Genomic DNA, 17,364 nt, shown 5'->3' on the forward strand with positions numbered 1-17,364 from the left:
CCCTGACGCCCGGAAATTATATACAATATCCCGGAAATAGATTTTTTTGAGAGGAAGAGCGAGCATCCTGATTGGTCTCTCTTCGTGCTAAGAGTGGTCCACAACCACCGGGCCACGAGGAAACAATATGATTTGACAATATGAAACGATACGAGTCAGCTGCACCTTTCCTCATTCCCTGTCATGCACTGTTGAATTTTAACGCATGTGAGGTCATCAGTGACCCAAGACGTGCAAAGGAATGGGTCCGTGACCCATTTGTGAATGCCCCCGGTGAATCATTCATGTCAGCGTGGGAAAAAGATCAACTTCTTCAGCTTGCAAATGATGATGGGCTGAAAAGTATGTTTGACATAACATCTCTGCCGGCATTCTGGATGAAAGTCAAGGATGAATAGCCTGAGATAGCCACGAAAACACTGAAAACGTTGCTTCCATTTCCAACATATTTCTGCGAAGCGGAGTTTTCTGCAATGAATGCAATGAAAATTGCAGAATAGACTGGACATAAGGAACCCCCTTGGAGTATCGCTGTCTCCCATCACCCCTTGATAGGACCGTGTTGTTGCAGGAAAACAAGCCCAGGACTCCCACTGATTCAGAAACTTTGGTGTGTTGCAATGATTTTATATGTTCATAGGAAGAAAATATGCGCTGTGTGTTTAATATCCAAACGTTACTTAAAATGTTATGATGCTATTGACTTATAAGTGACTTAGAATTCAGTGGTCCCCAACCTCCGGGCCGCGAAGAATACAGCGGTGGCTGGAACGCACCCAGCACATCTTTAAGAAAAAAGCCGAAATAAACAAGCTAATTAATTAGGTGCCACCCGGCACGTAAATGTCGGCCCAGATCAGAGGCGATTGCCGATTGCGTCGTCTCTGATCTGGGCCAACATTTACATGCTGGGCGGCACCCAATCAATTAGCTTGTTTATTTCGGTTTTTCTCTTAAAGATGTGCTGGGTTCGTTCTGGCTACCGCTGTACCGCTGCGTTCTTCGCAGCCTGGAGGTTTGGGACCACTGTTATAATTGACTTATCACTATATTCATGCGAGGAAAATATGCACTGTGTGTATACTATTAAATTCGTTAGATAAACCCCTTTAGAAACGAAATTGAGTGTATTAGCCACTTACAAGTGACTTATCACCTATATTCCAATCGCGTTTAACACCCCCCCACCCCCGGTCGGCTGGTCCACAAGAATATTGTCAATATTAAACCGGTTCGCGATGCAGAAAAGGTTGGGGACCCCTGATTTAAACGAGTTGGCTAGCTGCCAAGGAGCTACACTATTGATGTCCTACGTGATGAGGCCAAACTCCCTGTAGACTTGCTTAAAGTTGTAATAGAATAAACATGATAATATAATGTAAGTACATACTTTAATGTCACATTTACTGCATATACCCAACCTGGTTTACAGATTAGACAAAATCACTAAGTAAAGTATTACATACACCCTTGGAGGTCGATGGTGGGGGGGGGGGGGATACGGGGTTGCGGGGGTGCTACCTCCCTGAAATGAGTTTTTGCAGGGTGGGATGTCTGCCAACTAAACTAATTGCTTGTGCCTATACAGTGTCCACGTCCTTCCATTTCCTACACATGAACTTGCCTATCATCGCTGCTGTCGCATTTGCCTCCACCAACACCCCAGGAAACTCATTCCAGCCACCACTCTGTACAAAAAAAACTAACCCTAACCCACGCATTTCTTTTAAGCTTATTCTTTCTTGCCTTAAATGCATGTCCTCTAGTGTTAGATATTTCAGTCTTGCTATAAAGATATTGTCTGTTCTTTTAAGATCACAGCTTCATCAATCTGTACTCTTTGAATTCAGCCCAGACATAGAGACACAAGAGACTGCAATACCGGAAAAATCAAAATGCTGGAGGAACTCAGCAGGGCAGGCAGCACTTGTGGAAGGGAATGGACAATTAATGCTTGGGGTCGATACAGAATGAGGGTGTGCAGAATTGAAATTAAGGGATAAAACTGAAGTCCACAGGGAAGGATGTGCCATATAGTCATGTAGAAAAGTTAGAGGCTCAACCTGTCCAACTCATTCTTACTTATATTCATGGTCTCTCTTCTCTCAACATTTAGTCCTGACGTAGGCCCTTGACCCAAAACATTGACCATCACTTTGCCTCCACAGGTACTGTTTGACCAAGTGAGTTCCTCCAGCATCCATGTCTCCAGAAAGAGTGAGGAATGAGATTCTGACAAGGGACTTCTTCACTTGGTGGTTAGAATCCAGTATATATTGGACAGCAGAACCTCTTGCAATATTTAAGTATTATTGCAGAAGTGTTGGTAGATGGGATTTGTATAGGCAGATACCTGAGGGGCTAAGGGCCTGTTCCTTTGCTGTATGACTCCATGACTTTGACCCTTCCTGGCATTTTGTGACTGAAGGTTTCTGCACTGGGACTGGACCCATCGGGTGCCCGCCTTGTCACAGGAGGTTATGATTACGAGGTGAAACTCTGGGACTTTGCAGGAATGGATGCTTCACTACAGGCCTTCAGGTCACTACAGCCCTGTGAATGGTGAGTAGATGCTCTTTACATGTCAGCACCATCTCTTGGGACCCCAATTATACCCCTCTACCAAAGCACAGTGTAATTTTCCCTGAATGACCCAATATCTCTTTCCCCCAGGCACCACAAAATGCTAAATAGCTCCTTAAACCTCATATCCACAGCTGTGCCAGACATTGTGCCCTAATCGTAGTGATTCAAGTGGGTTGCAGTGTGAAAAGAAGGGGTGCTGATGGATATAGGAGACTTGGTGCTTTAGCAGGGTATTTGACAAAATCCCACAAGGCAGTTTGACTCTGGATTCACAGAAAAGTCAGAATAAAGCAGATCATTCAGTACATCGTATCTATATTTGAAAGTTAACGTGCAGATACAACAACAGTTAAAAAGATAAATTTCCTTTTATTGAATACAAGGGATCATTAGAATTATAAAAGGCTCTCATAAAAAGGCATAAGATACTCTGAGAGGGAATTATGACAAAGGACTTTGACAAAGTCTTGCACAGGAGGCTGGTGCAGAAGGTTAAGTTGTTTGGCATTCAGGGTGAAATAATTATTTGGATGCTGCATTAACTTGATGGGATAAGCTAGAGAGTGGTAGTAGATGATTGTCTAATTACAAACAAGAGAAAAACTTCAAATGCTGGAAATCCAAGCAACACACGCAAAATGCTGGAGGAACTCAGCAGGCCAGCTAGCATTATGGAAAATAGTAAACAGTTGATGTTTATTGCCAAGACTCTTCATCAGAACTGCAGTCCTAATGAAGGGTCTCGGCCCGAAATATTGACTGTTGACTCTTTTCCATAGATGCTGGCTGGCCTGCTGAGTTCCTCCAACATTTTGTGTGTGTTGCGTAGATGGTTGTCTCTCTGACTGGAGCACAGTGACCATTGGTGTATGCATGCATCGGTGCTGGATCTGTTTTTATTTATCACGTATATTAATACCTGGATAAGCCAGCGAGCACTGTGAGGGTCATGTTTTTTGCCTTCTCCAGTGCGTTCACCACCATCCGCCCTGCTCTGCTGGGGGAGAAGCTGACAGCAATGCAGGTGGATACTTCCCTGGTATCTTGGATTCTTGATTACCTGACTGGCAGATCACAGTACGTGTGCTTGCAACACTGTGTGTCCGACAGAGAGATCAGCAGCACTGGGGCTCCACAGGGGACTGTCTTGTCTCCCTTTCTGTTCACCATTTACACCTCGGACTTCAACTACTGCACAGAGTCTTGTCATCTTCAGAAGTTTTCGGATGACTCTGCCATAGCTGGATGCATCAGCAAGGGAGATGAGGCTGAATATAGGGCTACGGTAGGAAACTTTGTCACACGGTGTGAGCAGAATTATCTGCAGCTTAATGTGAAAAAGACTAAGGAGCTGGTGGTAGACCTGAGGAGAGCTAAGGTACCGGTGACCCCTGTTTCCATCCGGGGGTCAGTGTGGACATGGTGGAGGATTACAAATACCTGGGGATACGAATTGACAATAAACTGGACTGGTCAAAGAACACTGAGGCTGTCTACAAGAAGGGTCAGAGCCATCTCTATTTCCTGAGGAGACTGAGGTCCTTTAACATCTGCCGGACGATGCTGGGGATGTTCTACGAGTCTGTGGTGGCTAGTGCTATCATGTTTGCTGTTGTGTGCTGGGGCAGCAGGCTGAGGATAGCAGACACCAACAGGATCAACAAACTCATTCGTAAGGCCAGTGATGTTGTGGGGATGGAACTGGACTCTCTCACGGTGGTGTCTGAAAAGAGGATGCTGTCCAAGTTGCATGCCATCTTGGACAACGTCTCTCGTCCACTACATAATGTACTGGGTGGGCACAGAAGTACATTCAGCCAGAGACTCATTCCACCGAGATGCAGCACAGAGTGTCATAGGAAGTCATTCCTGCCTGTGGCCATCAAACTTTACAACTGCTCCCTTGGAGGGTCAGACACCCTGAGCCGATAGGCTGGTCCTGGACTTATTTCATAATTTACTGGCATAATTTACATATTACTATTTAACTATTTATGGTTCTATTACTATTTATTATTTATGGTGCAACTGTAACGAAAACCAATTTCCCCCGGGATCAATAAAGTATGACTATGACTAATGATGTAGATGATAATGTGGTAAACTGGATCAGCAGATTTGCAGATGACACCAAGATTGGGGGTCTAGTAGACAGCAAAGACGATTGTCAAAGCTTGCAGCAGGATCCAGAACAGCTGGAAAAATGGGTTGAAAATAGCAAATAGAAGGCTGCAAGTGAATGGCTGATTTTCGGAGCCAAGGCAGTTTTTACCACTCGAGGTAAAAGAGAGGCAAGACTGCGCAGGCGTGTGACATCAGCCAGTAGAGCGCCAAAGGTTTAAAAAGCAGACCGCCATAGCAGGCAGCGGAGTGAGAGGCAACAGAGTGATAGGGCTTTGGCTCAACAGGCTTAGGTGGTAATCGGACAAGGTGAGGTAGGTTTACCGGTGTTGTTTGCGGAAAGGAGAAGGTATGTGTGTGAGGGCAGTTTTCTGTGCTTGGTGTTGGGTGTGGGAGGTCTTGGAGTCTCCCAGCCTCCCAGATGGCCATATCTGCACCAGATGCAGCTCGATGACCTTCGCCTGGTCAGGGAGAGCGAGGAGGTGATAGAAAGGAGTTATAGGCAGATTGTCACACTGGGGCCACGGGAGACAGACAATTGGGTCACAGTCAGGAGGGGGAAGGGTAAGAGTCAGGTACTAGAGAGTAACCCTGTGGCTGTACCCCTTGACAATAAGTACTCCTGTTTGAATTCTGTTGTGGGGGACAGCCTACCTGGGGGAAGTGACAGTAGCTGTGCCTCTGGTACAGACTCTGGTCCTGTGGCTCAGAAGGGTAGGGAAAGGAAGAGGAAGGCAGTAGTGATAGGGGACTCTATAGTTAGGGGGTCAGACAGGCTATCCTGTGGGTGCAGGAAAGAAACTCGGATGGTAGTTTGCCTCCCAGGTCCCAGGGTCTGGGTTGTTTCAGATCGCGTCCAAGATATCCTGCAGTGGGAGGGAGAACAGCCAGAGGTTGAGCTACATATTGGTACCACTGACATAGGTAGGAAAAGAGAAGAAGTCCTGAAAGAAGAGTGCAGGGAGTTAGGAAGGAAGTTGAGAAGCAGGACGGCAAAGATAGTAATCTCGGGATTGCTGCCTGTGCCACACAACAGTGAGAATAGAAATAGAATGAGGTGGAGGATGAATGCGTGGCTGAGGGATTGCAGCAGGGGGCAGGGATTCAGATTTCTGGATCATTGGGATCTCTTTTGGGGCAGGTGTGACCTGTACAAAAAGGACGGGTTGCACTTGAATCCCAGGGGGACCAATATCCTGGCGGGGAGGTTTGCCAAGGCTACTGGGGAGAGTTTAAACTAGAATTGTTGTGGGGTGGGAACTGAACTGAAGAGGACTGGGGAAGAGGAGGTTGGTTCACAAATGGAGAATGCTTGTAGACAGTTTGAGAGGGAGGATAGGCAGGTGATAGAGAAGGGATGTGCTCAGACCGAAGGTTTGAGATGCATCTATTTTAACGCAAGGAGTTTTGTGAACATAGTGGATGAGCTTAGAGTGTGGATCAGTACTTGGAGATATGATGTGGTGGCCATTACAGAGACTTGGATGGCTCAGGGACAGGAATGGTTACTTCGGGTGCCGGGTTTTAGATGTTTCAGAAGGACAGGGAGGGGGGCAAAAGAGGTGGGGGCGTGGCACTGTTGATCAGAGATAGTGTCACGGCTGCAGAAAAGGTGGACACCATGGAGGGATTGTCTACGGAGTCTCTGTGGGTGGAGGTTAGGAACAGGAAGGGGTCAATAACTTTACTGGGTGTTTTATATAGGCTGCCCAATAGTATCAGGGATATCGAGGAGCAGATAAGGAAACAGTTTCTGGAAAGGTGTAATAATAACAGAGTTGTCGTGATGGGAGATTTTAATTTCCCAAATATCGATTGGCATCTCCATAGAGTGAGGGGTTTAGATGGGGTGGAGTTCGATAGGTGTGTTCAGGAAGGTTTCTTGACACAATATGTAGATAAGCTTACAAGAGGAGAGGCTGTACTTGATTTGGTATTGGGAAATAAACCTGGTCAGGTGTCAGATCTCTCAGTGGGAGAGCATTTTGGCGGTAGTAATTATAATTCTATCTCCTTTACAATAGCATTGGAGAGAGATAGGAACAGACAAGTTAGAAAACGTTTAATTGGAGTAAGGGGAATTATGAGGCTATCAGGCAGGAAATTGGAAGCTTAAATTGGAAACACATGTTCTCAGGGAAAAGTGCGCAAGAAATGTAGCAAATGTTCAGGGGATATTTGTGTGGAGTTCTGCATAAGTACGTTCCAATGAGACAGGGAAGTTGTGGTAGGGTACAGGAACCGTGGTGTACAAAGGCTGTAATAAATCTAGTCAAGAAGAAAAGAAAAGCTTACAAAAGGTTCAGAGAGCTAAGTAATGTTAGAGATCTAGAAGATTTTAAGGCTAATAAGAAGGAAATTAGGAGAGCCAGAAGGGGCCATGAGAAGGCCATGTGGGGCAGGATTAAGGAAAACCCAAAGGCATTCTACAAGTATGTTAAGAGCAAGAGGATAAGATGTGAAAGAATAGGACCTACCAAGTGTGACAGTGTGAAAGTGTGTATGGAACCGGAGGAAATAGCAGAGGTAGTTAATGAATACTTCAGTATTCGCTATGGAAAAGGATCTTGGTGATCGTAGTGATGACTTGCAGCAGACTGAAAGGCTTGAGCATGTAGATATTAAGAAAGAGGATGTGCTGAAGCTTTTGGAAAGCATCAAGTTGGATAAGTCGCCGGGACCGGATGAGATGTACCTCAAGCTACTGAGGAAGGAGATTGCTGAGCCTCTGTCGATGATCTTTGCATCATCATTGGGGATGGGAGAGGTTCTGGAGGATTGGAGGGTTGCGGATGTTGTTCCTTTATTCAAGAAAGGGAGTAGAGATAGCCCAGGAAATTATAGACCAGTGAGTCGTACCTCAGTGGTTGGTAGGTTGATGGAGAAGATCCTGAGAGGCAAGATTTATGAACATTTGGAGAGGCATAATATGATTATGAATAGTCAGCATGGCTTTGTCAAGGGCAGGTCATGCCTTGCGAGCCTGATTGAATTTTTTGAGGATGTGACTAAACACATTGATGAAGGAAGAGCAGTAGATGTAGTGTATATGGATTTCAGCAAGGCATTTGATAAGGTACCCCATGCAAGGCTTATTGAGAAAGTAAGGAAGCATGGGATCCAAGGGGACATTGCTTTGTGGATCCAGAACTGGCTTGCCCACAGAAGGCAAAGAGTGGTTGTAGATGGGTCATATTCTGCATGGAGGTCAGTCACCAGTGGAGTGCCTCAGGGATCTGCTCTGGGACCCTTACTCTTCATGATTTTTATAAGTGCCTGGATGAGGAAGTGCAGGGATGGGTTAGTAAGTTTGCTGATGACACAAAGGTTGGAGGTGTTGTGGATAGTGTGGAGGGCTGTCAGAAGTTACAGCGGGACATTGATAGGATGCAAAACTGGGCTGAGAAGTGGCAGATGGAGTTCAACCCAGATAAGTGTGAAGTGGCTCATTTTGATAGGTCAAATATGATGACAGAATGTAGTATTAATGGTAAAACTCCTGGCAGTGTGGAGGATCAGAGGGATCTTGGGGACCGAGTCCATAGGACGCTCAAAGCAGCTGCACAGGTTGACTCTGGTTAAGAAGGAGTTGTGTTCTACCCTTACTGATTCCTTCAAGGTGGGTAGGTTACCACAGTCTTTTTATGAAGCTTCCATTTCGCTTATACTTAAAAAGAATAAGAATCCCACTGAATGCTCTTCATGTAGACCAATCTCTTTACTCAATGTTGATGCTAAGACCCTCTAAAGTTTTGGTCCGTAGACTTGAAAATATTATACCTTCTATAATATCTGATGATCAGACAGAATTTATTAAAAGTCGATATTCCCTTTTTAATATACGGCCATTGTTCAGTATTATGCATTCTCCATCCAAGGAAATATCGGAATGTGTGATTTCTCTGGATGCAGAGGAGGCTTGAGTTGAATGGAATTACCTATTTAAAACCTTAGAAAAATTTAATTTTGTGCCCAATTTTATTCATTGGATTAAATTACTTATCTCCCTTCGCTCGGAATTCTAAAGCAATTAAACTCCTACGTGGAACCAGACAAGGATGTCCGTTGAGCCCTTTGCTTTTTGATTTGGTATTAGAACCTTTAGCAATCGCCTTTTGAGAGTCTAAAGATATCACTGGTATTTTAAGGAAAGGTACTATCCATGAAGTCTCGCTTTATGCTGATGACCTATTGCTTTTTATATCTAATGTTACAACATTTTTACCCTGTATGTTTCTTTTACTGACTAATTTTAGTCAGTTTTCAGGATATAAATTGAATTTACTTAAGAGTGAATTGTTTCCTTTAAATAATTTGATACCAACCGATATTAACCTTCTTTTTAAAATTGTAAGAAAACAATTTACATATTTGTGTGTAACAATCACTAAGAATTATAAAGATCTATTGAAAGGAAATTTTCTAACCTTAATGAATTATGTGAAAAAGACACTTCCTAATTGGTCGCCTCTCTCTTTATCATTGATTGGTCGAATTATTTCTACTAAAATGAATATTTTACCTAAATTTATATACCTTTTTCAAGCCATACCTGTTTTTATTCCTGTCTTTTTTTGATTCTTTAGATTCGATTCTTCCTATATGTGGAAGAACAGAAAACCCCGATTATATAAAGCCCACCTTCAAAAAATTAAGAAGAATGGAGGCCTTGCTCTACTCAATTTTAGGGTATATTATTGGACAATTAACATACGAAATCTTACGTTCTGGTTATATTAATCGTGAAGATTGTCCAATATGGGTCTTTTTGGAAGCCAAATCTGTTATGAAATTTTCTTCTTTTTTTTGTAATTTATTTTTTTACTGAATTTCATTATCAAACAAACATTTATCTTTCAATAAATTAACTGACAGTTTGTTGGTTAAGCAACACACGTAAAAGTTGCTGGTGAACGCAGCAGGCCAGGTGGCATCTCTAGGAAGAGGTATAGTCGACGTTTCGGGCCGAGACCCTTCGTCAGGACTAACTGAAAGAAGAGCTAGTAAGAGGTTTGAAAGTTAGTCCTTTCAGTTAGTCCTGAAAAGGGTCTCGGCCTGAAACATCGACTGTACCTCTTCCTAGAGATGCTGCCTGGCCTGCTGCGTTCACCAGCAACTTTAATGCGTGTTGCTTGATAAAATAGGCCGTAGTCAACATGCTCGAGAATATTGCTGGATGAATCCATTGGAATTCTTTGAAGAAATAACAAGCAGGATAAACAAAGGAGAATCAGTTGATTTTGTGTACTTGGATTTTCAGAAGGCCTTTGACAAGGTTCCATACATGAGGCTGCTTAACAAGTTAAGAGCCCATGGTAATATAAGAAAGATTCTAGATGGATAAGCAGTGGCTAATTGGCAGGAGACAAAGAACGGGAATAAAATGAGTCTTTTCTGGTTGGCTACTGGTGACTAGTGGTGTTCCACAGGGGACTGTGTAGGGGCCACTTCTTTTTATGTTATATGTCAATGATTTGGATGATGGAATTGATGGCTTTGTTGCAAAATTTACAGACAATAGGAAGACAGGTGGAGCGGCAGGTAGGTTTGAGGAAGTAGAGAGGTACAGAAGGGCTTAGACAGATTAGGAGAACGGGCAAAGAAGTGGGAGATGGAATGTAGTGTCGGGAAGTGTATGGTCATGCACTTTGGTAGAAGAAAGGAAACGGTTAACTCTTTTCTAAATGGAGAGAAAATACAAAAACTGAGCGACAAAGGGATTTGGGGAGTCATTGTGCAGGATTCCCTAAGGTTAATTTGCAGGTTGAGTCTGTGGTGAGGAAGGCAAATACTATGTTAGCATTCATTTCATGAGGACGAGAATATAAAAGCAAGGCTGTAATGCTGAGACTTTATAAAGCACTGGTGAGACCTCACTTGAATATTGTCCTAATTCTGCTCCTATATCTTGGGGTCTCATGGTCAATCCTCTCACCATTATGTTTGGTGAACTGATTAGTTATTCCCCCTTTTCACTCTCCATATTTTCTTAAGTGTGAGTTCACAATCCACACAAAATTCCATGATCAGCACACCCACTATCCTCTCTAAAATCTCTGAAATTGTATAATCAGATTTTTGGTAATTATCAGATTTCAAGATAATCAGTGCCTCTTGTAGTATTGACTAGATCTTAGTTCTTTCAATTCCTAATTCTCACTAGACCTTTGATTATCTTATCAGGCTTTTGGTAGATTTGGTGAACAGTTGCAGAGCCATTTATTAATTTCCCTGGCATTGCTTTATTCTATATTTTACATCCTTCTGCCTCTCTGTCTTAGGGACCTACACTTGCCTCCTTTACTTTGTTTCATTTTGAGTTGCTAAACTCTTACTGTCTGATTTTGTTTCTCACCAGTCTCTACTAACATTCTACCATACCTTTCTTTGTCAAGACTCCCACTAGTGCAGGGGCGAGTGGTAATGGAATGGAGGTTGAGGGTGGGGCAGTACTAGAGTGAATTGAGGCATTAGAGGTTGTGATGGTAGAGTGAGAGCTCTGCAACTTGAATATCATTGCTGCATAGTTGGAGTGAGTGCAGGAATGATTAGTGGTATAGTGATGAATGACAGAATGCAGAGTTAGGGTGGATAAGGTCCTTATTTTAAATTTGCCTTGTTGTTTCAGTCACCAGATTAAATCGTTGCAGTACAGTGCAACAGGAGACGTAATTCTTTGTGTGGCTGGCAGCGCCCAGGCCAAGGTGCTGGACCGTGATGGCTTCCAGGTGATGGAGTGTGCGAAAGGAGACCAGTACATTGTTGACCAAGCTAAGACCAAGGTATTTTTGTGATCTATTGATACTGTAGTTCCACATGCATCAGAGCACCAGCTCATGTGGCATAGAAACAGGTCACTTGAACCACCATTGTCATGATGATCACCAGTTGCCCATGTGTGCTAATCCTATTTATTTGTACTTGGCCTGTCCCCTTTTAGGCCTGAGCATGCTTGCCTATACAAAAATTGTCATCTTGTGTTAGTGAGGGGGAGGACACTATGCGACGAAAATATCAATTAGTTGGTAAATTGGGCAGAAGAATGGCAGGTGGAACTTAATCCCAGTAAGTGTGATGGGATACATTTTGTGTGGTCCAATAAGAATAGCACATGTACCACAAATGGTAGGGCCACAGGCTGATTGAGGTGGAACCAGATGGAGCTGTACAAAATTATAAAGAGAATGGTATGGTAAAGAGTAGAAAACATTTCCCTATAGCATGTGCATCCAAGACCAGACAATGTAGGTTTAGGATATGGTGTACACTGTACAGTGGAGATATAAGGAAAGATCTTTTCATCCAGAACTTGTTTGAAATTTGGTAAACAATGCCTGAAAGGGTGATGGATCAGAAACTCACAATATTTAAAAAATATCGGATGAGCATTTGACCTGCCAAAGCAGAGAAAATTGTGGACCAAATGGTAATAGATGGGATTAGTATAGATGGATGCTTGGCATGGACACGGTGGCTGAAAGACTTGTTTCTTTGCGGTACAATACTTAAATTTTGTGAGAATGGCTATCTCAGGCAGTGAATTCTTGATTCCCACCATCATCTCAGTGAAAGAATCCCTCCTCAGATTCCACTGAAGCTCTTACTCCTAATCTGCATGTGTAGCAGCTGTCTATCTCCTGTTGGAGTGCTGGAACATCCTTCCTGACCATATTGTTGGTGTAACCATGTTGCAGTGAATATAGACTACAATACAGTACTGGCCTTTCAGATCATCTAACAACTCCCTCCGACACAGCCCAAAACTCTCCAATTTTCTTACAGCCATGTGCCTATCTAAGTTCAATGTTCGAAGTAATTTATTATCAAAGTACATTTATGTCATCATCTACAACCCTGAGATTGATTTTCTTGCGGGCATATATAGCAAATCCAAGAAACACAATAGAATCAATGGAAGACCGCACCCAACAGGACAAACACCTCACCAGTGTGCAAAAGACAGCAAGTGGTGAAAATACAAAATATAGACAGATAAACAAACAAGCATGCAATATTGAGAACATGAGATAAGTCCTTGAAAGTGAGTCCACAGTTTGTGGGAACAGTTCAATGCTGGGGTGAGTGAAGTTATCCGCTGTGGTTCAGAAGCCTGATGGTTGAGGGGCAATAACCGTTCCTGAACCTGGTGGTGTGAGTCCTGAACCTCCTGTATTTTCCTGATGGCAGCAGCATGGCTTGGGTGACGGAGGTCCCTGATGATGGATGCTGCTTTCCTGCAACAGTGCTCTGTGTAGATTTGCTCAGTGGTGGGGAGGGTTTTACCTGTGACTTTCCCTTCAAGGGCACTGGTGTTTATATATCAGGCTGCTGTGATGCAACCAGATGTATGCTCTCCGTCACACAAGTTTGTCAAAGTTTTAGATGTCATGTTGAATCTTCACAAACTTCTAAGGAAGTAGAGGTGTTCCCATGCTTACTTTGTAATAGCATTTATATGCTGGGCCCAGGACAGATCCTCTGAAATGATAACACCAAGTAATTCAAAGTTGCTGATCCTCTCCACCTCTGATCCCCCGATGAGGACTGGCTCATGGACTCCCGATTTCCTCCTCCTAGAGTCAGTAATCAGCTCCTTGGTCTTGCTGACATTGAGTAAGAAGTTCTTGTAACAGCACTCAGTCAGATTTTCAGTCTCCCTTCAATATGCTGATCTGTCACCACCTTTGATGTGTCCTACATCAGCAAGTGAGGAAAGCTAGGATCCAATTGCACAAGGACGTCATGAGGCTTAGGTCTTGAAACTTATTGATTAGATTTGAGGGATTGATAGTATTGAATTCTGAGCTGTAGTTCATAAAGTGCATCCTAATGTATGCATCTCTGCTGTCTAGATGTTTCAGGGTGAGTGAAGAGCCAATGAGATGGCATTTCCATAGGAAAATTGGAGTGGATCCAAGTCACTTCTCAGACAGGAGTTGATAGGTTTCATCCCCAACTTCTCAAAACACTACATCACAGTGGATATAAGTGCTTCTGGGTGATCGTCATTGAGGCAGGTTACCACTTTCTTCTTAGGCACCAGTACAGTTGAAGACTGCTTGGGTAGCTCAGACTGCCAAAGCGAGAGTTTAAAGATATCAATGAATGCTCCAGCCAGTTAATTGGCACAGGTCTTATTACTCAGCCAGGTCCCCCATCTGGGCCGGATGTATTTCCTGGGTTCACCATCTTGCAGGATGCTCTGATGTCAGCCTCAGAGACTGATATCATAGGGTCATCGGGGCTGTGGGAGGTCATGAAGATTACTCCACGTTTTGACAGTCAAGATGAGCTTAGAGGCATTAGTTCATCTGGGAGTGAAGACTTGTCACAGATGTCACTTGGTTTCACTTTGTAAGAGTTAAAAGCATTCAAGCCCTGCCACAGCTATCAGGTACCCTTCAGTGATGTGCTTGGTCTGGAATCGCCACTTTGCCCGTGAGATGGCTTTTCAAAGATTATACCTGGACTTCTTGGTGTACAGTGGAGTAACGGGAATTACAAAGTTGATTGGAGGGGGACACTAATAAATATTTTGCATCGGTCTTCACTGTGGAAGACACTGGCAGTATGCTGAATGTCCTAAAGTGTCAGGGGGCATAGGGTTTTAAAAGAGGTAGATGAGGAGATTGTGGAGGCATCTGTAATGATCTTTCAAGAGTCACTATATTCTGGAACGATTCTGGTGGGAAATTGCAAATGTCATTCCATGCTTAAAGGAGGGAGCAGAAGAAAGGAAATTATAGGCCAGTTAGCCTGACCTCAGTGGTTGGGAAGATGTTAGAATCTATTGTTAAGGATGTGGTTTTGGGATACTTGGATTTTCAGAAGGCCTTTATCAAGGTGTCGCACGAGTCTGCTTAACATGAGCTAAGAACCCATGGTATTACAGGAAAGATACTAGCATGGATAGAGCATTGTCTGATTGGCAGGGTCAAAGAGTGGGAATGAAGGGAGCCTTTTGGTTGCAGGTTGAGTCTGTGATGAGGAAGGCAAGTGCGATGTTAGCATTCATTTCATGAGGACTAGAATATAAAAGCAACAATGAGTCTTTATAAAGCACAAGTGAGGCCTCACTGGGAATATTGTGAGCAGTTTTGGGCCCCTTATCTTGGAAAGGATGTGTTGATACTGGAGAGGGTTTAAAGGAGTTTCACGAAAATTATTCCAGAATTGAACAGTTTGTCGTAGGAAGAGCATTTGATGCTTCTGGGTTTGTATTCATTTAGAATTCAGAAGAATGAGGAGAGACCTAGTTAAAATCTATTGAAGTTGAAAGGCTTTGATAGAGTGGATGTGTAGAGGATATTTCCTCTTTCCTCTGGTTAGAGTCTTAAGACCAGAGGACACAGCATCAAAATGGAGAGGCATCCTTTTAGAATGGAAATGAGGATGAGTTTCTTCAGCCAGAGAGTGGTGAATCTGTGGAATTCTTTGCCACAGGCAGCTATGGAGGCCAAGCCTTTATGTGTATTTAAGGCAGAGGTTGATAGATTCTTCATTGGTCAAGTTACGCTGACCAATGCTGATGACACTACATTGATTGGCCTTATCTCATATAATAACAAGGCAGCCTACAGAGGAGATGTTATCACCCCGTCAAGAAAACAACCTCTCTCTCAATGTTGCGAAAAACAAAGGAGCTGGTTGTGGACTTCAGGAGGAATGGAGACAGGCTAACCCCTATTGACATCAATGGAGAGGGTGCAGAGCTTTAAGTCCCTTGGCATTCACATCACTGAAGATCTCACGTGGTCTGTACATACCAGCTGTGTGGTGAAAAAAGCACAGCAGTACCTCTTTCACCGCAGGTGGTTGAAGAAGTTTGGCATGAGTCCCCAAATCCTAAGGACTTTCTACAGGGGCACAATTGACTGGCAGCATCACTTCCTGGTATGCGAACTGTACTTCCCTCAATCACAGGACTCTGCAGAGAGTGGTGCAGACAACCTAATGCATCTGTAGATGTGAATTTCCCACTATTCGGGACATTTACAGAGACGGGTGCATAAGAAAAAGGTCTGAAGGATCATTGGGGACCCGAGTCATCCCAACTACAAACTGTTTCAGTTGCTACCAGCTAGGAAGCGGTACTGCAGCATAAAAGCCAGGACCAACAGGCTCCAGGTTAGCTTCTTCCACCAGGCCCTCAGACTGATTAATTCATGCTGATACAATTGTATTTCTATTCTATATTGACTGTTCTGTTGTACATACTATTTATTACAAATTACTATGAATTGCACATTGCACATTTAGACAGAGACATGACGTAGAGATTTTTACTCCTCATGTATGTGAAAGCTGTAAGAAATAAAGTCAATTCAATTCATTTCAAAACTTAAGGCAGGAGACTGGCGCTTAGAGGAAAAATGAATTAGCCACGATGAAATGGCAGAGCAGACTCAATGGGCCAAATGGCCTAATTCTGCACCTATATCTTATGGTCTAACATTCTAAGCTACTGGGTAGAGGAACTTCCATTGCTTGACGTTTCCGTGCGGTTTGGAGTCCTCCCTTCCTTCCTCTATTCCAGCCATGGCCATCCACATAAAGGTACCACTCCTGCATGCTTGAGAGTTAAGTCCACCAAGTCCTTCAGAAGATTGTCAAATTGCTAGTTTCTGGAGGTATTTCAAAAGTACATTGCTTGAAAGGAAATTGCAGGCTGCAAATTGCAGTGAGAGTAATTCAGAAGGGGTATATTTAGAAGTTTGTAAGCTGCTTGTAGCACATCGCTGTGGTACACTGCGCCATGTTTTTAAATGTCTTTTTTATATCATCCTCGGCTACCACTCCAGCAGTACGTTCCAGGCACTGTGTGAAATTAAGACATGTCTCTGACATCTCCCCTAAACTGTTCTCCATTCATATTAAATGGACGTTCTCTGCTATTGCCATTGCCATACTGGGAAAAGGGCACTGGCTGTCCACTCTGTTTATGGCTCTCATAATGTTATATGCTGCTGCCAAGTCATCTCTCATGCTCCCCTGTTCCAGAGAAAAGCTCTTGCTCACTCAGTCTTTCCTTAAAAAACATATTCTCAAATCCAGGCATCATCCTAGTAAATCCCCCGAGCATCCACTTGTAAGTTTCCCTATCCTTCTTATAATGAGTTAACTGGAATTGAACACGGTGCTCTAAGTGTAGTCTAGCCAGGATTTTAGAGCTGCAGTATTACTTTATAGCTCTTGAACACAATTCCTCAACTACGGAAGGCAAACACAACATAGCCGCCTTAAACCATGTTAAATTTGGCAGCAATTTTTGAGGGATCAATGGATGTGTATCCCAAGATACCATGGCTTTTTCAGACTGCCGTTATCCTTGTACACTGCCTTCAAATGTTTATTCCTTTTCGGGATTGAACACCATTAGCCATTTCCCTGCCCAAAGCTGTGCATCCTGGCTAAATCCATACCACCTCCTTATCACAAAGAATGGGGGTCCCAGAACAGATCCCAATCTCCATGTACTTCCAACCTTTGCAAGCCAGTTAGAAATCTGCATAGCCAAATTTCCATGGATCCCATGCCTTGTGACTTCCTGGATGAGCCTACCATGAAGAACCATTGTCAGATGATTTTGTAACCTTATATCATTTAGGTAGAGTTTGCTTTTTCATCTTGTCTTCAAAATTAAGAGGCGCAGCCTCA

The 17,364-nt window shown here is 43.4% G+C and overlaps 1 protein-coding gene across 3 annotated transcripts in view; it reads left to right on the forward strand.

Moving 5' to 3' along the window:
* Nucleotides 1–17,364, forward strand: part of LOC140197486 (WD repeat-containing protein 70) — a 184,489-nt gene that overhangs the window by 65,047 nt on the left and 102,078 nt on the right. For all 3 annotated transcript variants that reach the window (XM_072257452.1, XM_072257453.1, XM_072257451.1), the window contains 2 exons: nt 2,429–2,562; nt 11,336–11,489. In XM_072257452.1, coding sequence (XP_072113553.1) covers nt 2,429–2,562; nt 11,336–11,489 — 288 coding nt within the window. The remainder of the gene's footprint in view (nt 1–2,428; nt 2,563–11,335; nt 11,490–17,364) is intronic.

Source organism: Mobula birostris, chromosome 5 (assembly GCF_030028105.1).
Source record: "Mobula birostris isolate sMobBir1 chromosome 5, sMobBir1.hap1, whole genome shotgun sequence".
NCBI lineage: Eukaryota > Metazoa > Chordata > Chondrichthyes > Myliobatiformes > Myliobatidae > Mobula > Mobula birostris.